General features: G+C 42.1%; 1 protein-coding gene across 2 annotated transcripts in view; it reads left to right on the top strand.

Annotated features, from left to right (window-relative positions):
• The window catches only part of ANKH (ANKH inorganic pyrophosphate transport regulator), a 183427-nt gene that overhangs the window by 144987 nt on the left and 11134 nt on the right, over positions 1 to 27306 (top strand). For both annotated transcript variants that reach the window (XM_068234590.1, XM_068234591.1), the window contains exons 5-10: positions 2159 to 2329; positions 4471 to 4605; positions 6135 to 6227; positions 11352 to 11447; positions 23833 to 23962; positions 27110 to 27233. In XM_068234590.1, coding sequence (XP_068090691.1) covers positions 2159 to 2329; positions 4471 to 4605; positions 6135 to 6227; positions 11352 to 11447; positions 23833 to 23962; positions 27110 to 27233 — 749 coding nt within the window. The remainder of the gene's footprint in view (positions 1 to 2158; positions 2330 to 4470; positions 4606 to 6134; positions 6228 to 11351; positions 11448 to 23832; positions 23963 to 27109; positions 27234 to 27306) is intronic.

Raw genomic sequence — 27306 nt, forward strand, 5'->3', positions numbered from 1 at the left:
TTCCAGCCTGCTTGAAATCTGAGCTAGGTTTTACTTTTGGGGGAGGTTTTACTTTCAGGGAAACACGGTACAAACTCCTATCCATATCATTGGCAAAGGGCTTATCCCTACCTTTATGCATTAGAAGTAGGGGCAACTTCTCCATGCATGTGATGATAAATATTGAAAGGACTTATGGTGGTATCTGGTGGTATCTGGGAGCCTCCTTTAATTACGAGACCCCAAGATGCCCAACACTTGACACTTTAAACAATTAAAGGGAGTCACTTTGATCCCTTACCTATTTAGTAAAAATACATTTTATAAAAACTCTCCTTTTTTCATATGTTTACTTCTTTCTTCCCATTTGTTCTTTCTTCTGTTTTCTTTCGTCTATATTTTTTATTAAAGCATCTTTAAATCTCCCACTGGAGCTCTGCATTGATGCACAGTTTGAACCACTGAGGATCTTCTTTGATTAGGAATCCCATTGGTCAGTTTAGTAGACCAATGGGGATCCCCTGTGACATATTTCTTCTTCTTTTATTCATTTGCCTACAGCTTTCTTCTCTTTAGTTATTTCTTCTGTCTTCTTTCCTCTCTAAATTTGATTAAAGAGTCACCCCCTGTCGCTGCTCCCTGCCAGACTACCACCCTAAACCTTTGAACTCGCTACTGGCAATCACTCCTGATATGCAAACTGGTTGTGGGACTAAAAGGATAGGAGGGAGGAGATCAACAGCTAGACTACAGCATTTTTAAAAGGGCCTCAGCAAGTTATTATTGCCCTCCCTTTGAAGTGTGTAATGTATTTAAGTTTTTTACTCTGATGCAGTTTTATAAACTGTACACATTTGCTTCTTTTTTATACCGTTGTGTCTTTCTTCCTTTATCCATTTAAAATTACAGCTAAAATGACACAAAAACAAGACTGTTGATAGTTTTTTTTCCTTAACTACTTAAAGAGATCCCGAGGTGGGTTTGAAGAATGTTATCAGCATATAGAGGCTGGATCTGCCTATACAGCCCAGCCTCTGTTGCTATCCCAAACCCCACTAAGGTCCCCCTGCACTCTGCAATCCTTCATAAATCACAGCCGTGCTGTGAGGCTGTGTTTACATCTGTAGTGTCAGTCTCAGCTGCTCCCCCGCCACCTGCATAGCTCCAGTCCCTGCCCCCGTCCCTTCCCTCCAATCAGCAGGGAGGGAAGGGATGCAGGCAGGGACTGGAGTTCTGCAGGAGGCGGGGAGAGCAGCAGACTGACACTATAGAGATAAACACAGCCAGCTCTGACAAGCTGTTTGTCAGCAGCATGGCTGTGATTTATGAGGGATTGCAGAGTGCAGGGGGACCTTAGGGGGGTTTGGGATAGCAACAGAGGCTGGGCTGTATAGGCAGATCCAGCCTCTGTATGCAGATAATATTCTTCAAACCCACCTCTAGTTCTCTTTAAGGACCGCAGGCTCCCACCCCATAGCCATACGAGTTAGCACACAAATGACCCCCCCCCCCTTTTTCTGCCCTCCAACAGAGCTTTCTGTTGGTGGGCTCTGATCGCTGCAGTATTAATTTTTTATGAATGTATTTGTTTTTTAATAAAATTATCTATTTTTTTTCTCCCTTCCCCCGAGATTCAATCAGCAGGATCGCCTCTCATAGGCATCAGCCTATGAGAGCGATCCTTTGTCTTTCCCCCTTCTGGGGACAGCCGAGTGACAGGGCTGTCCCCAGTACAGCGCTGCATTAGATTGAAGTGCTGTACAAAGAAAAGAAATGGCCATTTCTTTTTCATCAGTCTGCTAGCAGCGGTCGCTCCTGGCAGACTGTTGACAGAGCTCGGCTCCGTCACTCAAGTGGGGGGTGCATGCGCATTGGCGCGCGCGATCCCCGCTAATCTCCGTCCACCGCTCTTGACGCTGATCGGTGTTAGGTGGTCGGGAAGGGGTTAAATATAAACTTGAAATAAGGCCTAAAAATGAATATTATCTCTCTATATGTCACAAACAAAGCGTAAACCTGAGGCATTGTTTTATAACAAATAATGTGCACCTGAGATGTGACCAATAATATTTTTCTGTAAATAATTAAGCGTTTGTCGCTATAGCAGGTGTATAATCTCTGCATGCCGTTTTATGTGTATGCATTAATAATAAATTACATTTTTTCTTTCTCATTTTAGGTTGTCTTTGTCGCTATTCTGCTCCACAGTCACTTGGAATGTCGGGAGCCTCTTCTTATTCCAATCCTTTCCTTATATATTGGAGCCCTGGTGCGCTGTACAACCTTGTGTTTAGGGTACTACAAGAACATACATGATAAGATACCTGAGAGGAGCGGGCCTGAGCTAGGGGTATACTTTACATTCCTAATTTTGTGTAGCCTGCTTTGTGTTTGTGGTGTCCATAGTGATTGAAATTAATAAATAAAAGTGGCTTGGGCGGTGAGGTGTTGCAACGTGAGAGCAATTTAAAGGGGCATAATGGCAAAAATTGTAAAATGTAAAACTCAGATGTACACCTACATATAATAAGATGTGCAGTTGTCTGTAAAGTTTTTGCTTCCTATATAGTTGACATGTACTTAAGGGATTCTCAGAATTCCTTTTATTTTCAAAAGCAGTCCTTGAAGCCAGTGGTACAGTTCTGCTTCTACTGTAGAATGGTGTCCACATAAGTAGGTAGCTTGGCTGGCATCTTTGAATAGGTCCCTTCCAGCGAGGATAGACTAATCCAAAACCTGTGATGTGATCTGGGGGGCAGGAATTATCAGCACTGATTGAAGCTAAAGTGTCTCGGGGGGGTTTGGGGGGATTTGGCTGTATGGTTGATGGGGTTATCTGACACTGGCATTTACGACTTTTAGAGGTGAGTATGTACTGGGTTTTGGAAGGTAAGAGGTTATTAGTTAGAAGAAGAGGAAGCAAATCATGGCATTGGGTTATGAAGAAGAAATTTTAAGGTGTGCTACAAAAAGTATGACTCTAGCCCATCTGACTTCTCTTGCCAACTTACCGGGCTTTCTCAGTGGCTATCTTAATGCACCCATAATGCAGTGGGAATCTGCAGTGTTGATTGGGCAGAACTGCTGTTCTGTTAGTTTGGTAGACCTGCATCCCTAGTAAATATATTAGCGAGCTGCAGAGATCAGGCCAGTTATGTGAAAGACACTGGATGTGGCAGAGCGAAACTTTTAAATATGCAGAACAGTCATGTCGGCTATCTAAGAATGTGCAAGGCAGTTAAATATGTTAAACTGTCTTGCTTAACTGGTACATAAACTATACAGACATAGCCATTGACACCTGTTATTATTGTTTCTAGGCTAAAACTGAGTGAGACATGATTGTTCAAGTACATAAAAATTCCCATATCCAGTTACTCCAAACCTGTTACTGGTAATACCTGTTTGGGCTGCATTTACACGGCTGGAGATGTGAACTTATGGTCAAGACACCAAGATGTAGATAAGGGTGCTTTCACACTATGGAGTATAATTACTAAACTGCAGTAAGCAGAATAATATTGCATGTAATGTATTGAATTATGCTCTACTCATCATGTGGTAATACCTTACCGCAGTCTGGTGAATATACCCCTTTGAGAGTTTTAATGCGCAATAGCGCAATGCATTATCATGTGTGAACTTACTACCCATACAACTGTATGGGCATGTTCCCATCCCGGCATTGTAATGGACCACATTATCCTATTGTGCTTCCACAGTGCATTTTTGGATATGTGTGGAATTGTGCAAGTTCTGTAGCAAATAACCATGCAATAAAATAATGCTCACATCTGGTATGTGTTACATCTTGTGCGCATTATAGCGTGCATTTTACTTAACGCACGTACATTGAGTAAATAACTCATTTGAACTGAGGAAGGCACTTGGATTAGTGGTGAAAGGGCTTCAACTTCCAGATCTCTTAAGAGCTCCCGCTACATCCGTCCACTGGATAAAATGAATAAAATCTGATTAATTAATTAAGGGATATTTTATAAATGCGTATTTACAGATTTATGTAATCACTTTGTAAACTCTCATGAAGTGGCCCCTTACTATTTACACCAGTGGAAGGACTCACTAGAGAAAATGGGATTATTGATTTCATGATGGATGTTGCAGTGTTCAGCAGGGCTTTCTAGAATTGTGCTTATTTTAAGCCATTTCAGCAGCTGCTTTCATGCAGTCGTGCTGTTCTTTTTTCTTGTCCATATTTGTATCTGAGTCACGTAGAGATGAGTCTACACTGTTTAACTCACATCTGTTCTGTGACGGCATAAATCTGGTCTAGCAGCTGCATTGTACATAGAAACTGTTTGATTTGGTGTTTTTATGTAATTTTTATTTATATTCTATTTATGTCAGTTGTAGGACACTGATATGTAAAATAAAACGAGATAAGAGATCTGTGAACTAGAGCAACTTATTTAGCTTTGTATTTTTTAGCAGTCTGTTCATTTTGCTTACAAAGTCTATTTCACTGTACAGGGAGAAGCTACAATAAGAAAGATGCTGAGCTTCTGGTGGCCATTAGCTTTAATATTAGCCACTCAACGAATAAGCAGACCCATCGTTAACCTCTTTGTGTCACGTGACCTGGGTGGGAGCGCTGCAGCCACAGAGGTAAGTGTGGGATTCCAATTCTCCTCTGTAGTAATGTGAATATATTTCAGAACTTCAGAATATTTTTGAAAACTTAATCAATGTTCAAAGCCAAGATTAACTGTAGCTAAACTGGCAAAGAAAGAGGCAACCTGCAAAGTATAACTTGCATGGGAGGACTTAAGGTGGGTCAGGAGCCCAGGTACAACATTAGGGGCGGATAAGAGGCAGCATAGTCTGGACTGCCAAACCTCCAGGAAATGGGTCTCACAGGCCACTGTACTGTACACAGGAAAGCCTGGCAGTGAGGGCCTAGTGTACATTATTCTTCTGGTATTTTGTAGGCTATCTCCTTTTTAGAGGATACCTGAGGTGACCCCAAAGTTAGTTAAACACATGAAATGGTGCACAAAGATGTGCAGATACTTACATGTGACCAGATATTTCCTGATTATCTTCCCTTCCTCATTTGTCTACCCGCTCCCGTTATCACTGACTAGGAAGGCAACTTCACTTGGAAGGCAAAGGCCTTATTGTCCTTTGGTGCAGTCACTTGGAAGGCAAAGGCCTTATTGTCCTTTGGTGCAGTCACTTGGAAGGCAAAGGCCTTATTGTCCTTTGGTGCAGTCACTTGGAAGGCAAAGGCCTTATTGTCCTTTGGTGCAAGCTCTGTCTTCCTCTACTAACTGGGAATACGTATTTTAGAGGCACAGCTTATGCACAGTGAATTAACAGTACTCACCAGGCCACAGCTGCTGTGTGCTGCTATGTGGGATTGCACAGAAATACAGGAGAAATGGGAGATGGGGCAGAGGCAGGTGTAAGTGTTTGCACATGTTTGTGCATCAGTTTATGTGTTTGTCTCCTAAATGCCATGGGTCACTTTGGGGCATACATCAAAAAAGGGTGCCACGGTAATTGTAGCGCCGGGGACAGCTGCAAATAGAACATCAGTAAATTAATGATATTTTACTATTGGGCTCTAACTAATTCCGATAATTAAATATTGGTATTTTAACTCATTTGACCATATTCTCTGTTGAATCTTCTGTATTACCTAACCTACAATGTTTCAATATCTCCCAATATAAGCACTGACTTGCCTGCTAAAAGCTCCCCCCACCGACATTTCGCTACCTAATTATAATTATGGGGCACTGCTTGTGTCCAAATTATCCCCTGGGTGCCATCGTAACTGCAATTGACATTGTCCATTTTGCCAGGTGGTCCAAATGATCTGCTTTGCACCTTAGGGGCCAGTCTGAATATTTTTTTTTTATCTTGGCTGGGGTTTGACTAAATAAAGCAGCTGTTTCTTGCCTTAAATATGTGTAGTTTTCATACCCAGTGTGGATATATGTTTCTCCAACCAATAGTCATTCATTGAGCAACCTAAGACTTTAGCCATATTAGAGTTTCATGCTATGAGTCTGGTAAGTGATATGACAATACAGAACAGTGCATGTGTTGGCTGTAAATGCCAAGGAGCATTACCTGTTGCCCTGCAGCTTGGTGCTGTATTAACTGGTGTACATTCACTCTATCCGCAGGCAGTGGCTATTCTTACTGCAACCTATCCGGTGGGACACATGCCATATGGCTGGCTAACAGAGATCCGTGCTGTCTATCCTGCATTTGACAAGGTAAAATAATCCAGACACTATTTTGTCATCTTCAACTTGTCTTTTAATGAACACTGCCGCTGACACGGTATTTGCTAAACACATATTATACACAGATGACATCATTTAGAGGTTTTTCTTTCAGTTTGAGGGCTTAAGTAGGCATTACCAAAAATGTAAACCTCCATTCTTAAAACTATCCTTTTTATTAATGCCTACTTGAAGACATTATTACCATAGTATGTTTCCTCTGTTAATTATCTCCAGTTACTTACCGTACTAGCTTTACATTTGAGTACATGTGGCACAGTATTTGTTTTTACTCTTTACTGAATGGAGTCTGATGATTTATATCAAACGAGGATATGGAAAAGTTTGTTGTTTGTGTATAAGGATTTTTAAAGTGTACCTGAGATGGGAACTTAATAAAAAAAATATACATAGCTGGGGCTTCCTCCAGCCCCCCCAGGCTTATCATACCCACACCATCCTCCTCCGTCTCCTACTCCTTCGTCCACAACAGGCCACGTTAAGTTGTCCAGTTGGGGACAGCCAGCGTAGGCGCAGTCTAGCTGAGCACGCTCCCCGTCTCGCTCCCGTCTTTGCCTCTGGAGGTACTTTATAATGTGAAAGTAAGAGTATGGTAGTGAAAGGATTAAAGTGGACCTGAACTCTTGCACAGGACTGAAGATATACATAGAGAAATGCACCCAGTATGTATCTACAGAGTTTAGCCTGTGTAATTTCCCCTCATATTTGTCTTATCACCAGTTGTAATTTGATCTCTCCCCTGTGTCACTTGACTGCCACGGCAGATAAGCTCATTTGAAAGCACAGGATGTTAACAATATGTCTGCTTCCGTGAAAGCAGGATGTAGAAACTGCAGATTTATTGCAGGATTTGTATCAGCTGTTACATCAGAAATGTATCAGAAATGTTTTTCTTTAAAGGTTATGTTATTGCGTATCTTTTAGAGAAGAGAGGAAGTTCTGAGTTCTGGCCTGCTTTAAAGTGTGCTTGACCTGATGTGACATGATGAGAAAAGCCTATAAGGAACCAGGCTGGGTTGCTTCTTCTATTTTCTTTTTTTAAGAAACCAGGGCTGCAATGGATACTTTCTCTTCAGACTTGAGTTGGACCATAGTAACTCTTACTGATAGCTAATTACAGGCCATGCGTAACTTCTGAATGCAGGGAATAGATAAACAAGGTCAATAGTCCAAGATGGGAGCTGAATAACATTAAAAACTCACCTGAGACAATAAAAATGTGTTTAAGTTACATTTTTACTTTTAACCCTTTGACTGCTGCATAAGTAGAGGTGTTTCTATGTTTCAGCATCTGTTTGCCAGGGACAGCTAAAGACGTTTTAGTCCAAAAACTACTTCCGCCAACCATTGGCTTCTATAGTCATTTTTGTTTCCATATTCCTCTGCCACATACTGTACATCCAAAGGCATTCAGTACAATGTTTTGGCTCAGTGCCGTTCTTAAAGAGGTCTGTAAGGAAAAAAAGGGATGGGAAAGCCTCTGGATCCTAATGAGGCTTCCCTCGTCCTCCTCCAGCCCTCCTTTCCAGCGCTGTCAGCCAGCAAACATCCTGCCGGGCTCTAGGATCAAAACATTCCCCTGTAAGCCTCACGCAGACGCAGCAGCAGCTTTTTTGGAAATAAATGTCCGATCAGACCCGCTCTACTGTTTGCTGGCGGATTTTCGAGAAGTAGGAAGATGGGTAGGGGGGGGGGGGGGGTTATAGATACCGACAAGTTCATTTCAAGGTGAAGGTTTAGCTTTAAAAATGGCTGTAATAGTCCCAATAATACTTCAAAAATTCAACATATATAATCTATAATCTATATAAATATAGATAATATAATCTATAAAAAATCTATAAAAAGTTACAGCAAATGATCACCATCAGTACATTTGAGCAACATAAGTAGGTAAATATTGGATTCACTGTTCAGTCCAATTTCCACTACATTAAAAATGTTGACTGATGCACATTTCACGCCTCAAGGTGTCTTTATCAGAGGCTATGATGTCTACACCTTTATAAAATGCATACTGTACTTACACTGCATGCACGGATCACTTCCTTACAGACTTGACTGCATTCTGCATGTGAAAAACAAGCAGCAATGAACAGTCAGCATAATCCACAAGATTCACAAGGTTAGGAAGCTATACAGCATGGTCCTGGCAAGGAGTGGTTGGTGTCATGCACCAAGTACTGACAGAGGTGCAGCCCTGCATGTCACACATGGCATACCACCATACACACCAGGACACTGATGCACAGTTCCCTAGTCTTGTGACCTTCTTTAGTGCATTACAGAAGCAACAAAAGAGACATTCTTACTGATGTGGCAAAGAAAAGATAGACTACATAGTGGTGTTGGGAGTTAACTTTCAGCCATCTATCATACATTGAATATTAGCTTTGAAAAGACTGTATTTTTTTTAGTAAATACCAAAATATGTATAATGAAATTGCCCTGCATCTGGCTTAAAATATAACTAAACTCAGAATGTATCTTCTGCTTCAACAGATTAGCCAAACCATGAAAGCCTTTTTAAACAAAAAACTTCATTACAATTTATAGAAATACTGAAAAACTGAAGCTTATAAGTTGATTTCACTTTGCAGGGTCTACTGTATGAAGAGAGGGAGAGATCACTTTGATCTGGGCATAAAAAAACACAGAAAGGCAGAGCAGTGAATTTCTTCATCAGCTATATATGGAATAAAGACTTTTCATTGTGTGCTGTGGAAGAGTCATATCCGTTTTAAGAAAATTGTGTGATACTGTATGTATGAAAGATTGAGGCATTTTCACAACGTTAGCCCAGAAAGGCCCAAATACATTTTTAAATCATTTGAGCAGTCTGCACACATCCTAAAGAAAGAGCATGATTGAAGAATGTGCATATGTTATTGAGTATTTTAAAACCATCCCCCATTTTCAGAAGTGTTCTCATTTTCCAGCATTGCCTTTTCTATTGTACATAGATTTCTATAAACTATAGAAAATATTTATTTCCATTATTTATATAGCACTAACACAGTATATAGTACATTGAATAATTCACTCCTCATCCCTCATAGAGGATGATAATCTAATGTCCCTATCGCATTCTAGAGCAGGGGTGTCGAACTCAAATACAAAGTGGGCTGTAATTGAGCTCTGCGACCTCAATGTCTACTGACTACCTCTCTCCCTTATAAAGTTCCCTGGAGTCCAATGGCCTCCCTCCATCCCCTATCCAATTCCCTGATGTTTAGTGGTCCTCCTTCCCCTATACAGTTTCATAGTGTCTTGTGGCCCCCTTCCCTCTCCTATACAATTTCCTGGTATCTAGTGTTGTCCCCCTCCCCACATGGCTTCCCTGATGTTCAAGGGCTTACCCACCAATATAACTTGTCTGGTGGTCTAGAGTGGACCACACATAATGCAAAGTGGGGAAACCACCTGAGGGCCAAATCTGATGTCTGCGAGGGCCAGATTTGGCCCATGGGCCGGAGTTTGACATATATGTTCTAGAGCTTGTTTGGTGAGGGAGGCCAGTTAACTTCCCATCACAGGTGGTCATTTCCACTAACATAAATTCTCCTTGAGGAAAATTAATCTGCATAAGTTCTCCTAGAGGAGAAATAATAGAGAAGCATGTGATTGATTTGTAAGGCCCAGTGCACACCAAAACCGATAGCAGATCCACAAAACGCTAGCGGTTTTTGGTGCGGATGTCAGAGATTTGGCCCAGTGCACACCGAGCGGATTTGGATGCGATCCGCCGGCCGCATCCGCCTGTAAATCCGCATGGCTATTGTATTTCAATGGGCTGGTGCACACCGGCGGTTTGAGGTTTTTAGCAAACCACAAACGTGCAGCAGGAGGCACGTTTGCGGTTTGCTAAAAACCTCAAATCGCCGGTGTGCACCAGCCCATTGAAATACAATAGCCATGCGGATTTACAGGCAGATGCGGCCGGCGGATCTGCTCGGTGTGCACTGGGCCTATGTCTCTAATTACTGGTAGAGGTTTGATTTAGCTACCATGCCACTCAGGGTAATTAAAATGTTTTAGTTCCATGACGGCTGTGTTACATCTGGATGAAAATGATCTTGTATCTTTCAGAATAAGTGAACATTGTTATGAAAAAATTAAATGCTAAATGTAATAAGAATACTAATGACAATGCCAATATTTAGTTTAATTGAGGCATGTAATATATATATGGCTTGATTCACAAAGCTGTGCTAACTGTTTAGCACGGGTGTGCCGTACGCGGACTTTTGCACACGCAAAGTGCCGCGATTCGCAGACTTTTGCTGCAAATTGCGCGTGCAAAAGTCAGCGATCGCGCGAATCGCGGCACTTTGCGCGTGCAAAAGTCCGCGAACGGCACTTCACGTGCTAACTGTTTAGCACACCTGTGCTAAACAGTTAGCACGGCTTTGTGAATCAAGCCCATAGAGTTCATATAGCTCGTATAGGTAAATCAGTAAAAACTTGCTGAGCTGGCTCTTTAAGTGAGATTAAAAAAAAAAATCATACATACCGGAGGCTTCCTCCAGCTCTCTCTGGCCTGATCGCTACCACGCCGTCCTCCACCTTATGTATCTTCCATAAGGGCTCCCAGTAGCTTTGGCCAGTCGGCGCATGAGCAGTGCAGCTGCACACGCTCCCCAATCTCGCTCCCCCATCTCGCTCCAGAGCGTGCTTAGCTGGGCTGCACATGCGCAAATAAACCCGGACTGGCCAAGATACCAGGAGCCCCTTACTGAGGATACAGAAGGCGGAGGACGGCAACGAGGGAGCGATCAGGCCGGAGGGGGCTGGAGGAAGCCCTAGGTATGTATGATTTAATGTTTTCTGTTCATCTCAGGTTACCTATAAAGGAGTCATCAGGCAATTTAAATTACAGCCGATTTACTTACCTGGGGCTTCCTCCAGCCCCTTGCAGCTGACTGTCCCACACTGACATCTGTACTTACCTGGAGGAAGCCCCAGGTAAGTAAATGGGCTGTAATTTAAATCGCCTTACGATCCTTTAAGCTTTTGGGTAGGGATTATGGGTGCTGATCATCTGCATTTATTAGGCTATAATCTAAATGGTTGTTTTTGCATTTTTGTTTGTAGAATAATCCTAGCAATAAACTGGTGAACAGTAGCAGCACGGTGTCCAAAACGCACATTAAGAACTTCACGTTTGTCTGTATGGCTCTTTCCCTAACGGTAAGTACACTAATTATGGAATTCAGTTCTGTTCTCATCTCCACTATCAGTAAAATAAGAATAAACAGCTTAGTGAATACAACATTGAGAAAAAGAAATGAGTAAATACCTCACCACTGAAAAGCCTTTGTCCGTCGACCCCTTTTTGTTTTGGGGACTCCATCCAACAGCACTAATCTGACTGTAGGGTGTCACTGGGTGAAGTAGTTATTGACACCAGTGAAAGCCTGAGAAGTTATTTTGATTTTCACAAGAGCAAAAAAGTTTTCATTGCTGTCTCTGTCCATATTAAAGAGATTTAGCAACGTCCTGTTTTACCAAAGAGTAAGGAGAAATTCTTGTGTGGCTTAAGTTGGCCAGTTTTGAAAGAGTACTTATGGTTTATGGAAAATTCTGAAGTCAAGTCTGGAGAAACTTAGTAAACCCAGCCCAATGTTTCAGTACATAGGATGGTCTTACCAAGAAAAGCACATCTACTGAAACCAGGATACTGATAGTGCTCTGCAGTGGCGTAACTATAAATCATGCAAAATGATGCCCCCCAGGGTTCAAACCCTTCCCAGACCCTTGTGACCCTCACAGCTTGGGGGCCCATCTTGCAAGGGTCATATAACAAGTGTGGACATTATAATCTTGAATCCCATAACAAGTGTAGCCACATAAACTCCTGGTCTGAAGGATGCACCCCTTTTTCAGAGGAAGTGAAGTAGTAGTTGGGGCCCCCTTACAGCTCTGGCCCCCCTGCTACAGTTCGCAGTGGCAACTCCCCTGTGGCAGCTCCCCTGTGTTACCCTCATGGGGCTCTGTCACACTATGGGCTGATGCACACCAGAGTGGTTCTGAAGCGTTTTATAAAACCCTTGCAGGGGCGGAAAACGCTTGGCTAATGAAAGTGAATGGGATGGTGCACACCAGAGCAGGTCGTTTTTACCACAAACGCAAACTCCTGTCCTGCAGCATTTTGTAGATTTCTGAGGCGTTTCTGCCTCAATATTAAGTATAGGAAAGTAGAAAACAGCTCTGAAAAACGCTAGATTAGAGCGGTTTTCCAGGCGGTTTTGTTACAGAAGCTGTTCAGTAACAGTTTTTACTGTAACTAAATATCTGCTCCACAAAAACGCTACAAAAAACGATAGGCATGTTTAGAAAACCTTTCTAAACATGCTTGGAATCACTCTGAAATCTGCTTCAGAAACCTCTAGCATTTTTTTTGCAAAAACGCGCGGCTGTCCCATTCACTTTTCAGTGATGGGATCAGCCATGTAACACATACGAATGCGGATGGCGTGCGTTCGCATGCGTTGCGTTCCACACGCATGGCCGTACGCATTTTGTAATGTGAACGAGGCCTTACTGTAACAAAATATCTACTACACAATAACGTTTCAAAAAACGCTAGGCATGTTTAGAAAACTTTTCTAAACATGCCTGGAATCGCTCTGAAATCTGCTTCAGAAACCTCTAGCATTTTGTGGAACTGCTAGAGGTTGTTGGTGTGCAGCCCTATGTCTGTTTTTGTGCTGTTTTGTGATGCATATACATGTTTTGCAGGCTCCGTGCAAACATATACATTGAAATGCTATGGAGAGAAAAAAAGAATACAGAAACATAATACGAATACTGTATTTCTTTAAAGCCATTTGTAGTGTGAAATGAGATAAAATAATAAATAAAAAAGCTGAAAAGAACCGTCTGGTCATTCAATGTATCTTTCTTTGAAAGGAACACTGTAATTAAAAATGTTTTATATATATATATATATATATATATATAATATATATATATATATATATATATATATATATATATATATATGATGTACATTGTTCCAGAGTAAAATGCTTTGTACAATATTTTTTTTTCTTACGTTACTGACACTTCCAGTAGGTAGTAAAATTGATTGCTTTTGGACTTGTCCACTTCCTCTTGGGGGATTCTCATGGTTTCCTTTATTTTCAAAAAATTGCTCAGTCCAATTGTTCACACATCGTGCAAATGGGTGGGCAGGTTCTCTGACATCTTTGTACAGAACTTTTCCTGGGAATGTTATTGTAAAGGATAAAGAAAACCTTAAAGAGTACCTACCATATAAAAAACAGAGCCTGTCATGACAGGCCCTGTCCTAATGCGATATGATCGAGGGGGACGACACTCACGTGTCATTAGGACTCAGGTGACGCTCCGCCTGCCTCCCCCCCTTCCTGGGAATGCAGTCATGGCCATGTTTCTGAAGTCTGCCAAAGCTCTTCAGAATCCACCGCCTGCATTGCCACAGAGGTTTGACCCCCCATGGCTGCAATTCAGAGGAGGTCTAAATGATTACCTGCCTGAAAGAATTTTGCCAGATCAGGTAAGTATTCAACTGCTTGCCGACTGCTGACGCGGCGGCAGCCCCAGGACCACTCCATGCCAATTGGCGTGAAGTGCTAGGGGCGGAGATTGCAGGGGATCACGCACTCCGATGTTCGCCCATCCCCGCTGGAATGACGTCATCAGCCTCCCAGCGGCTATCGCCACCTAGAGACTGTTAGACGGCGAAACCGCCATTTGTTTACATGGTACATCGCTATGATCTACGGCGGTGCTGTACTGGGGACAGCCGTGTGACACGGTTGTCCCCCTGAGACACGCAGAAGCGATCTGCTGTCGTAGGCTGAAGCCTATGACAGCCGATCGCTGTCATTGGCTAGTGGGGGGAGGGAGGGTGGGGTTAAAATAAAATAATAAAAAAATGGTAATATTTATTAAAAATATATAAATAAATAAAATAAATAAACATGCTGGCAGGGATCAGAGCCAACAGCAGAAAGCTCTGTTGGTGGGCAGAAAAGGAAGGGGGAATCACTTTTGTGCTGAGTTCTACTGCAGCGAGCCCTTAAAGCTGCAGTGCAATTTAGGTATTATTTCCCCAACGAGGAGAGGAACTAGTCCAGCATCTGTCAGATCAGTCAGACTTGTACTACCTACTGTTAATGACAGAGAGGATTTGAAAAAGTTATTTGTAACGCATTTAACTCTGGGGTAAAGGAGTGTCTTATATGAATGGTATGTTCTTGTGTGTATTTTGAATGTTACAATTTTTCATGATAATTGTTATTTCATCAAATTTAAGACACCATTTCAAAAAGCTCTCTGTTTGCTCTCTGAATTACTAGTGTATATGACTGATAAGTTGAGCCAAAGCACCTGTATCATTCCTGTCATATGAACATGCTGTGTAAAAAAGAATGACTTCAGCCTGCCAGTGTCAGCGTCGTTGTGCATGGGATGAATGTGGGCAGGGCAGGACTGCTGAGTCACTGTGGAAGAACTGCTGATAAGGTCTGTTGTAGTCAGCACCTCCTGACCCTGACAACTCCTGTTTTGTTTTGTTACTCACTGTCACAGTGAGATGGAAGTGGTATGAGAGTCAGGTGAGGCTGAGTGTAATTAGGAAAGGACGCTGGCTGCGCTGCACATTGCTGGGAATGTATTGCTCTCGTCAAACAATACCTTTTATATGCTTGTGTTTACTTTTGTTGGAATGCTCTGTGTTTTGCAACTTTTTCTATTATGTATCTGGCTGGAGCATATTGGATTCAGTGCAAACATAGAGGATGCTTACAGTACTTTATATCAAATGTCAAGATAAGTATACCTCAGGTCCATTGTTCAAAGATCTTTGTACGGTTATTAGTCAGACTTTGATAGTAAATCTGATTCAAATGCCCTAAATATAAATAGACCAATAGGTCCTAGTAAATAATATTAACCAATAAAGTCACATAGGTATGTTCCTTTTAGCCCTCATAAGCAGGGATGCTCTCACCAGTAATAACGAGTGAGTAAACACTCAAATTCATGACTTAAATGAGCATTAATTGGCTCAGGTGTGCGGCAGGGATATAAGGGGTTAGTTACCCATAATTACGCGTACTCCATGCGCTCCAAATAGCTTGAATATGTCCTATTGGACGCGTTGCAAGCCTCATCACCACGCACTTCCTCCTTCTGGCTTGAAGGAGGAAGTGCGTGGTGATGAGTCTTGCTACGCGTCCAATAAGAGGAGCGCAGGGAGGACGCGGAATTATGGGTAACTAACCCCTTATATCCCTGCCGCACACCTGAGCTAATTAATGTTCATTTAAATCACGAATTCTAGTGTTTACACACTCGTTATTACTGGTGAGAGCATCCCTGCTCATAAGATGCTAATCTTGATATGGGCAAATAGGGATTTTGGGGACAACCAAGTTCTCAAAGTATTCCGAGATATAGAGATAAGTTTTGAGTCAGATCATCTAATAATTAAAACATACAGTGGGTTGCAAAAGTATTCGGCCCCCTTGAAGTTTTCCACATTTAGTCACATTACTGCCACAAACATGCTTCAATTTTTTTGGAATTCCACATGAAAGACCAATACAAAGTGGTGTACATGTGAGAAGTGGATCGAAAATCATACATCATTCCAAACATTTTTTACAAATAAATAACTGCAAAGTGGGGTGTGCGTAATTATTCGGCCCCCTGAGTCAATACTTTGTAGAACCACCTTTTGCTGCAATTACAGCTGCCAGTCTTTTAGGGTATGTCTCCACGAGCTTTGCACATCTAGAGACTGAAATCCTGGCCCATTCTTCTTTTCAAAACAGCTCCAGCTCAGTCAGATTAGATAGACAGCGTTTGTAAACAGCAGTTTTCAGATCTTGCCACAGATTCTCGATTGGATTTAGATCTGGACTTTGACTGGGCCATTCTAACACATAGATATGTTTTGTTTTAAACCATTCCATTGTTGCCCTGGCTTTATGTTTAGGGTCATTGTCCTGCTGGAAGGTGAACCTCCGCCCCAATCTCAAGTCTTTTGCAGTCTCCAAGAGGTTTTCTTCCAAGTTTGCCCTGTATTTGGCTCCATCCATCTTCCCATCAACTCTGACCAGCTTCCCTGTCCCTGCTGAAGAGATGCACCCCCCGAGCATGATGCTGCCACCACCGTATTTGACAGTGGGGATGGCGTGTTCAGAGTGATGTGCAGTGTTAGTTTTCCGCCACACATAGCGTTTTGCATTTTGTGTAAAAAAGTTCCATTTTGGTCTCATCTGACCAGAGCACCTTCTTCCACGTGGTTGCTGTGTCCCCCACATGGCTTGTGGCAAACTGCAAACGGGACTTCTTATGCTTTTCTGTTAACAATGGCTTTCTTCTTGCCACTCTTCCATAAAGGCCAACTTTGTACAGTGCATGACTAATAGTTGTCCTATGGACAGAGTCTCCCACCTGAACTGTAGATCTCTGCAGCTCGTCCAGAGTCACCATGGGCCTCTTGACTGCATTTCTGATCAGCGCTCTTCTTGTTCGGCCTGTGAGTTTAGGTGGATGGCCTTGTCTTGGTAGGTTTACAGTTGTGCCATACTTCCATTTTTGAATGATCGCTTGAACAGGACTCCGTGGGATGTTCAAGGCTTTAAAAATCTTTTTGTAGCCTAAGCCTGCTTTAAATTTCGCAATAACTTGATCCCTGACCTGTCTTGTGTGTTCTTTGGACTTCAGGGTGTTGTTGCTCCCAATATTCTCTTAGACAACCTCTGAGGCCCTCACAGAGCAGCTGTATTTGTACTGACATTAGATTACACACAGGGGCACTCTATTTAGTCATTAGCACTCATCAGGCAATGTCTATAGGCAACTGACTGCACTCAGATAAAAGGGGGCCGAATAATTATGCACACACCACTTTGCAGTTATTTGTAAAAAATGTTTGGAATCGTATGATTTTCGTTCCACTTCTCACGTGTACACCACTTTGTGTTGGTCTTTTATGTGGAATTCCAATAAAATTAATTCATGTTTGTGGCAGTAATGTGACAAAATGTGGAAAACTTCAAGGGGGCCGAATACTTTTGCAACCCACTGTATATTTTATTATAAACACATAAAACATATATAAGAAAATTTGCACATAGCTAGAACAGACACAAGCTGATATAGCCATCATGGTAATCAGTGTAACATACAATAATAATTCCTCATACAATTTTTCGATTGCTCGCATGTATGGGGTGGCTTTTGAACGAAATTCGTTACCAAGTAACGACCTCCACTGTATAAACTAAAGTGGGGTCACACTGGGATCAGAGTGTCCGTATATACTGTACTCTAATAGCAATAGACATACAATGGCCGAGATGTACTCCCTGTCTCAAGGCGTTTCGTGAATAAGACGGTTGTATAATTCACTTCTTCAGGAGTAGCGTATTATTCTCAGCTTAAAGGCACAAATACGCTGTAGGCTGGTATCCCGTGGATGCAAAGGTAGATCTCATTTTGTATTTATTTTGTATTTTGTATTTATATTGCAAGCTTCCAGATGTCAAAATCATCACAATTGGAAGCAAAAAGCATGTTACTTGTCTGTAGGTTATAAGTCAAGGAAAACCAGCAGGTCCTGTCTGAGCAGTTATCTGACAAAACCACGTGGAGTGAATTGAAATTTCAGCGTGTGTCTCCAAGACTTTAATAGTAACACATGACTAGTTTGGTGAAGCTGCTACTGACAAATTCATAGTTTAACCTTTGCCAATGAAAATGAGAATTTATAATAGAATACTAATGAAGATACATTATTTCTATCAAGCATTTTGTAGGACTTGTTTCAGTACTGCAGCAAATTATTAAAGAGAAATAATCACAATTTGTGAAAACCCAAATCTGGACTCTGAAACATACAAAAATTGAGTTTTACCAGTGTGGAATGCGTTTGTCTAGTCATTTAGCACTATCGAACTAGGTTGTTTGTTGTAGTGCCTAAGCCAGTTGCTTTTAAAGCCCATCGTTTATTATTAGGCCTCGTACGCATTGGAGGCTGAACTGCGCGCTTGTGATGTAGTTCAGACTGCTGGCCATCAGAGCCATTTGGGTGCAATGTAAATGCAGCTCAATGGCCGTGTTTATAACACCATGCGTGTCATCGTTTGACTTGTGGTGTTACTTGGCGACTCAAAACTGCCACATTCAGATGTCACTCCACTTTTCACCACCCGTCTCAAGCACTAGCGAGCACAAAGCCCGTGCACAGCAGCAGCTGACAGGCGGTGAATTTACCACTTTCAGCCTTAAGTATGAAAGAGGTTTTAGATCAGGTAAGTTGTTAATATCTACCTGCTATTGTTTTCTTGCTTGCTACCTTGCACCATTCAACATTAGATTAGAGCCTGATTAGATAATGAGCAGTCTTTCCTAATCAATAAAATGATTGAACATTTTAAATAGATTTTAAATCAATTAAATGTACTTATTGAATATAACATATTATCTATTGAAAATATCTGAAAGACTATGATGACCTTAAAGGATATCTGAGGCAAAAAGCCTCAGCGAAACAGGACATCCATAGGTCACAGCCCCTCAGCAATCACTTACTTCTTCCTTGTGGCTTCTTCAGCTTGTAATTTGGTCCGGTAAAGGCCGTGACCAAAGTAACTTAATGACCTTTGAGCCAGATCTAGTTGGCAGCGTATGCACTGTAGCTCCATGCTACTGCTCTATCTGTGCTCCCTATGTCATATTGAATGTAGGGAGCACGTTGGCACTGAGCTACTGCACATACCTGGCCAAAAGTCATTGACTTCCTGTGGCCACAGCCTTTACCGGACCAAATTACAAGCTTAAGGAGCCGCACAGAAAACTGCCACCACGATAAGTGATTGCTATGGGACCAGGACCTATGGATGGCATCTGTTTCTCCTCAGATATATCTGTAGATAAAAAAAGAAAAAGACTGTCCACACTCTTGTTGGCACTGCACAGTTCAGCAAAGGCACACAGGCCAGGTAAAAAATAAAATAAATAGGGAACATATAGGGACTTATTTTGGAAAAAAAAGGCGTTCTTTTATATTAGGGGCTCTAACTATTTTCAAGCAATTTGTTATTTGGATGTTGCAACCCCCTTTAACTTCTTAAGGACCACAGGCTTTACAGCAAAACACGCCCCCAGGACTTGACACCAATTGGCGTTACACGGTCCTGGGGGAGCCGCCCCGTTCACGCCAATCATCATGACGCGATAGTAAAGGAGTTAAAGTAAACCTGAGCTGAAGGAGAGAAGAAGATTTTTATTTACCTGCAGCTTCTTCCAGGCCCCTTGTGTTCCGTCAGCTCCCTCAGTGTTCTCCCGGTCTAATCCATGTGCTGCTTCAGCCAAATTAAAGTCCGTGGCCGAGGGGCTACTGCACACCGTAACGTCTTGATCGCTCTTCCGTGGCCAGATGTGGTCTACGCATGTGCAGTTACAATTGTATGCAAACTGTGCATGCGCGGAATGTTCCCGGGATCCGAGCGTGATCAAGGCGGCACGCAGGAGAGACCGTGCATGCACAGTAGTCTAAGTCAGTTACAGACTTTACCAGGGCTGACAGAAGATCAGACCGGGAGGACACAGTGGAAGCTGACAGACTACAGGGGGCTGGAAGAAGCCCAGGTAAGTAAATATCTTGTCCCCTCCTCTCAGGTACACTTTATGTATGCCCATGAGACAGTACTATGTATGCACCGCCTGATGTACCTGCATATTACACACTAAAGCACATTGCTGAAATCCGCTCATCTACATGACAGTATTCCCAAGCCCTAATTAACATAGCTGCTGCGTAGCTTTTATTTGCAAGCATGGCTTCCACTTGTCTGGTAATCCCTACTTATGACAGACCCTAAAATTTCTGTCGATCAGAAAGTAAAGTGAAAACTATCCTACAGAGGTTATAGTCTCCCCACTTTACAAAAATGTATGACAAAAGGCTGGATTCATGTACAAAGGGTCCCACCATATGCTTTTACATATTTCACTTAGTGCTGCAAGAAACAAGCAAACTTGGATCTGCTCCCTCCACTGACTTACCGTACTACCGGTCCATCTGATGCGCAGTGCAAATCCTTTCCTATGAAAATTAAGTGTATATGCAGGCACATCTAGCTGCCTCAGAGAAGTACAGTATAGACGAGTGTCATCCGGAAAGAAACATCAGTTTTCAATTAATCAACTAAGAAAACATTTTATTTATGTTTCTTCTTCTGATTATTTCTACACATATTCACCTCCTTTATTTAATCATTTAATTTATCTTTTTACAAGATTTTCAATCTTTTTGTTGTAGTAGCATCATACTCCTTACCTATGGGTAAGATGATTTCATGTTAATGCTGCTGAACAAACAGTTACCAGCATTCTGCAGTCATGTGAAAAGTGGTGCAGGGAGTAATGAGGTTAACCTGAGAGATGCAAGTTAAATTACACAGAATACTAGGTGTGGCAGATAAAAGCTTTCTGTGTGACCCTCATATGTATATCTGTTGAATTAATAACAGTTTTAATTAATTCAGAGTCCTTACCTAGAACGATTTATCATAAGTAACATTACAGCTGTGGCCCTTTATATTTACCTACTCTAAACCATGATCACTATCTAATTTAATGCTTTGAATCAAGGAAGATAAGTAAGGATGTGAATGCATTATATCTGGCAAAGTATATTTCAGGAAAGCAGCCATGGGCTGCCCTGGAAACAGGATGGATTTGATTACAGTTCAACAAAAGCTTTGATGATTGACCACATTTCATTGTTTCATTATAATAGATGATGTACTGAAGATGCTGACTGCATGGATTATGCTGTGGCAAGACATGCAAATGATAGTCTTGCGTATGATTTTAGACCTGCTGACACAAAATGAATGTTAACATAGCTGCTGGTGCCTAGAATATTTATTGATGTAGCAGATTCTGCTCAGAAAAAGCTTAAATCTATGGCTGGGAAGTGGAATTACTAGGCATGCTCAGTTTTCTGTGCCCTTTTTAATTACTGGTAAAGACTCTTAAATGTCATCACTCTTGACCTTTACATTTTTGTACAACTTGACTTCCATAAACTCAGTAGTCATGCTGAATAAAGATGATTACGTGCAGAGTTTTAGTATAAATCTATACATAGACACGAGATGACAAAAGCCATACAGAGACATGAGATGACAGCAACCCTATCTGATTATTTGCATGGAAACAAAAGGCAGCTTTCACAGTATGCATGTTACATTGTGATGTATTGTGCACTTGGAATGTGATGCACCACATACAGTAAAGCATACAGTACATTGAGGTATGCTACATTGCCACAGTAAATACACGTTATTTCAATTGACGCCAGCGATTGCACTGCCCAGCATCTGCACCAAGGATGGTGAGTAAGTTGTTAGAAATCCAAGATGTGGCTAATACATGCTAACCTTATCCAAAGACATAACAACAAAAGTTGTTCAGGTGATACCTTTAATGACTAACTGTATAATAGTTCTCTGCAAGCTTTCGAAACTTTAAGTTTCTTCTTCAGCCATTTTTCAGAACTGGTTCAATGTGTATGGGCTGTTATCTGATTAGTGTGATGGCCAATAAGACATAGGGAAACTTAATAGAGCCATGTATGCCTGCAGTAGCTCCAAAACGACTATGCTTGCACTTTTGTCTGTACACATTTGCCTGCCTAATACTTAGGTAACCATGGAAGCACTAAGGCAAGGGACTGCAATGGGCAGTCCCACACCATAGTACATTTCTGTCTTAAGTCTACAAAAGGTGCAAGGGAGGTAGGTTTAGGCATGCAGCCTACTTATCTGTGGATCAACAATAATGAACGAACAGGTTCTTAAGGTAGCCATACACTGGTCGACTGGTCGATTTGCCATCAGATTCGACCAACAGATAGATCCCTCTCTGATCTAATCGTATGGCTACCTTTACTGCAAGCAGACTGTGAACCGATTTCAGCCTGAACCCGTTCACAATCTGTTGTGGTGGTGCTGCTACCCCCCCCCCCCCCCCCCCGCATACGTTACCTGCTCCGTCGGCGCAGCTGCCCCCGGTCACCGCTGCTCCGTCTCCGCTCTGGTCTCCAGGTCCGGCATGCTTTACTTCTTCTTCCTGCCCGGCAGGAAGTTTAAACAGTAGAGCGCCCTCTACTGTTTAAACTTCCTGCCAGGCTAGAAGAAGTGAAGCATGCCGGACCCGGAGACCAGACCAGACCAGCACGGAGACGGAGCAGCGGTGACCGGGGGCAGTCGTGCCGGCGGAGCAGGTAATGTATGTGGGCTCTATTGCGTCGGTCGTCGGGTACTCGAACGCCGCTAGCGACGCGCTCCCTACCCGCAGGCGATCGACGGTAATTTTCTGCGCGGAGCGATCGACGGGATCGGACAAAATGGATCAAAATTCGGCGTGTTGCGGGAACGATGTGACAGCAGATTTGATCCCAGTGATCAAATCTGCTGTCGATCTGGCGGGAATCGGCCTAGTGTATGGCCAGCTTTATAGTTACCATGATATTCCTTTACCCAAATACTGTAAGATATTCTTCTTATTTTCATACCAGAGGCCAGAGACCATAGATGTGTAGGTGACAGCTGCTCAGCTGGTAAAGTAATTCTAATAAGACATGTAGCTTGCAGCAATATTTAAAAGTTTAAAAGTCCAGCTATCTGTTTGCCCCACAACACAATACAGAATTGGGCCTGCTGCCTGGGATATACAGACAGAAATCTGCCAATGTGGCTATGCACCCTCCCACTCCTCTCAGTTATAAACAATAGTGACATTATCTCCTGTCTACCCAAAGACAAAATAGCAGTGTGCCATATAATTTGATTTTTTCCCCCTTAAAGTGACTAAAGATGGTAGCTTACATACTGTATACTGTATTTTTCACATCAGCTGTCCTTTAAAAGTGTATTTGATAATAAACAATAGTATTGGGGATGGTATTTACTGAAGAAACATGGCTGCCTGCAGGTTTCATAGACTTGCGATGGTCCGGTGGTTAATTTAAAGATGAGATGTCCATGTTTGTGCCCAGCTTTTTTGTCCTACATTTTCTCCTTGGTGATGTTTTTACACCTTATCAATGAAATGCCCTCTGAGCCACCAGCAAGCAAGGAAATACTCAGAATAATTTTGACAGTACTTTTTCACCTACTTTTTGGTACTTTTTAGCTGCAGAGTGCTGAAAAGTTATTTTAAACAGAAGATGAAAGCTGATCTCCTAGGAGAAAAAGTGACTAGAATAAGGGCTGCTGTATCTTCAGCTCATGGCAATATGTGAAAAATATGAAAAATGTATTGTAAAGGTGTAATGTGTATACTTTAATTAAAACCTGCGTTAGATAGATGATTAATGCTGTTTACAAAATTAATTTCATTTTTGTTTTTACATTATTTCCATAAGAACTGATGAACTTTGTAATATGGAACTGTGCTGCACAGGTGTAAGAAGTGTATAGTGCATGTAATAGTAGGAATGGACTTTTAGTAACCAGGAGTCATCTAAATACATTGGCTTACCAATTTCAACCTTTCTTCTCAGCTCTGTTTTCTGATGTTCTGGACTCCAAACGTGTCAGAGAAGATTCTTGTTGACATCATTGGAGTAGACTTTGCTTTTGCTGAGCTGTGTGTGATCCCCTTGAGGATATTTTCCTTCTTTGCCATACCAGGTATGTAGAACAGAAATGTTTAACTACAAATGTAACCTTTCCTAAACCCCACTAATTTAAACATGGATGTTGTATGTGCTCAAGACTTAACACTTCTTAAAAAACAGTTTATCGAGAGCAGGTAGCAAAACAGAGGAGAAGCAGAACTTGTCTATTCAGTAGCATTGCCTCCTCTACAATATTTAATAGAGGCGGAAGCAAAAGGGATGCTGTAATTACCTGTCACCTAAAATAAATGGAAATTCTGCCAATCCTAGGTATCATCTTTGAGAATGCTATGTTGTTGTTGGATGAAGCCCTCTGACTGTGCATTCCAGCAACAAACTGACTGTGTGATCCAACAACAAACTGACTGTGCATTCCAGCAACAAACAGACGGTGTGATCCAGCAACAAACTGACTGTGTGGTCCAGCAACAAACTGACGGTGTGATCCAGCAACAAACTGACTGTGATCCAGCAACAAACCGTCTGTGTGATCCAGGAACAAACTGACTGTGTGATCCAGCAACAAACTGACTGTGTGATCCACCAACAAGCTGACTGTGTGATCCACCAACAAGCTGACTGTGTGATCCACCAACAAGCTGACTGTGTGATCCACCAACAAGCTGACTGTGTGATCCACCAACAAGCTGACTGTGTGATCCACCAACAAGCTGACCGTGTGATCCACCAACAAGCTGACTGTGTGGTCCACCAACAAGCTGACTGTGTGATTTACCAACAAACTGACTGTGTGATTTACCAACAAACTGACTGTGTGATCCACCAACAAGCTGACTGTGCGATCCACCAACAAGCTGAGTGTGTGATCCGCCAACAAACTGACTGTGTGATCCAGCAACAAACTGACTGTGTGATCCAGCAACAAACTGACTGTGTGATCCAGCAACAAACTGACTGTGTGATCCACCAACAAGCTGACTGTGTGATCCACCAACAAGCTGACCGTGTGATCCACCAACAAGCTGACTGTGTGATTTACCAACAAACTGACTGTGTGATCCACCAACAAGCTGACTGTGCGATCCACCAACAAGCTGAGTGTGTGATCCACCAACAAACTGACTGTGTGATCCAGCAACAAACTGACTGTGTGATCCAGCAACAAACCGTCTGTGTCATCCAGTAACAAACTGACTGTGTGATCCACCAACAAGCTGACTGTGTGATCCACCAACAAGCTGACTGTGTGATCCACCAACAAGCTGACTGTGTGATTTATCAACAAACTCCTGCTTGATAGAAGTATGTTAACCACTTCACCACTGAGGGGTTTTACCCCCTGAGCACCAGAGCAATTTTCACCTTTCAGCGCTCCTTCCATTCATTCATCTATAACTTTATCATTACTTATCGCAATGAAATGAACTATATCTTGTTTTTTCCACCACCAATTAGGCTTTCTTTAGGTGGGACATTATGAAAAGAATTATTTTATTCTAAATGTGTTTTAATGGGAAAATAGGAAAAATGTGGGAAAAAAATTAATTATTTTTCAGTTTTCGGCCATTATAGTTTTTAAATAATGCATGCTACTGTAATTAAAACCCATGAAATTTATTTGCCCTTTTGTCCCGGTTATAAAACCGTTTAAATTATGTCCCTATCACAATGTTTGGCGCCAATATTTTATTTGGAAATAAAGGTGCATTTTTTTCAGTTTTGCGTCCATCCCTAATTATAAGCCCATAGCTTATAAAGTAACAGTGTTATACCCTCTTGACATAAATATTTAAAAAGTTCAGTCCCTAAGGTAACTATTTATGTATTTTTTTTAATTGTAAATTTTTGAATTTTTTTTTAATTACAAAAAAAAAAAATGGGGAGTGTGGGAGGTAATGAGTTAATTTTTTGTGTAACACTAATTTATTTCTATGTAAAAAATGCTTAGGGTGTAGTTTTACTATTTGGCCACAAGATGGCAACAGTAACTTTTTGTGTATTGCGACCTTCCGGACGCTCACAGGAAGTAGTAGGAGGCTGTGAGTGTTTGTTTTTTCTCACAATGATCGTGCTGCCCATCAGAGAGCAGCAGATCATTGTGGGGCTTAGATCAACGAATGGGAATGGATTTTCCCGTTCATTGATCTCCGGGCGAGCGGGCGGCGGCGGGTTTACGAGTGGCGGGCGGCGTATTTACGAGCGGGAGCGCGGGCAGCGGCGGGAGCGCGGAAAGTACGGATTTCTCCGTCCCTGGGGGTTAAAGGATGGAAAAAGGGACGGAGAAATTCGTACGGGCGGGGGTAAAGTGGTTAAGTGTAGAGACTCCCATGAAGTCAGAGCTCTTCATTTGTGGACTATAAACTGAAGCTAGGTTTAGGCATTAGGGGCCTGATTCACATAGCTCCAGTAATATACATGTGCACTGCATTTTTACTGGTACTTACGCCAGCAGAGTACTGTGCATTCACAATCAGCACAACCCACAGTATATGGGTACTGGCAGTGTTGCCATGGTAACACACATTATGCAGGTAGTGTAATGTGCATTACCCTGGTAACACCCACTTTACCCACGTAATGTGGGTTTCACTAACAGCACAATGCCCGTTGCGCTAACACCACAACTCCACCGGTGTAAGTACTGGTAAATTTCTGTGTGCCACTTGTGCACAGCAGTATTACCAGAGCTATGTGAATCAGGCCCCGTTTTGACTGGTACCACGTTTGTCCATTCGCTGATGGATCAGAAAGCCATCCTACATCTGCACCAGCCTCAGCAGTTTCCCGGGAGCCATCCTGCTGGGAATATTGGGGACGGATTTCCAGTATGTCGCAAATAAATTGCTGCGGGCAACTGAAGTTTCAAGCATGTATGAGATAATGCTGTTTCCACAGGAGGTGTGGGGCAGTGCAGACACCAGGTGGTATTGCCAACTGAGACTGAATCCATGAGACGGGGAGGGAGAGACAAAATAAAAATATGTTTATAATCCTGAGTAAGGGAAGAGTAAAAAATGCCATTTATTTGAAAAAGACTAGCAGAGCTTAGGTGCACTTATAGATGAAACTTTTGGCTCCATTTGGATGGATACAGAATATTATACATTTTACATTACTCATTTAAAAGGCACTGCACTTTTTCCACATTTGTCTATCATTGGAGCTGATGCTGTTATCTGACTTTTTCCCCTTTATTAAGTTACTGTGCGGGCTCACTTAACTGGCTGGCTGATGACATTGAAGAAGACATTTGTCCTGGCACCCAGCTCTGTCTTAAGAATTATCGTGCTCATCTCCAGTCTCATTATCTTGCCTTACCTAGGGTAAGTTACCTTCTGAATGGATTAACATGACTTTGCACACTAGCTTTCACTACAACCGAGCCTTATGTGTACT

Source organism: Hyperolius riggenbachi, chromosome 5 (genome assembly GCF_040937935.1).
Source record: "Hyperolius riggenbachi isolate aHypRig1 chromosome 5, aHypRig1.pri, whole genome shotgun sequence".
In the NCBI taxonomy this organism is placed as follows: domain Eukaryota; kingdom Metazoa; phylum Chordata; class Amphibia; order Anura; family Hyperoliidae; genus Hyperolius; species Hyperolius riggenbachi.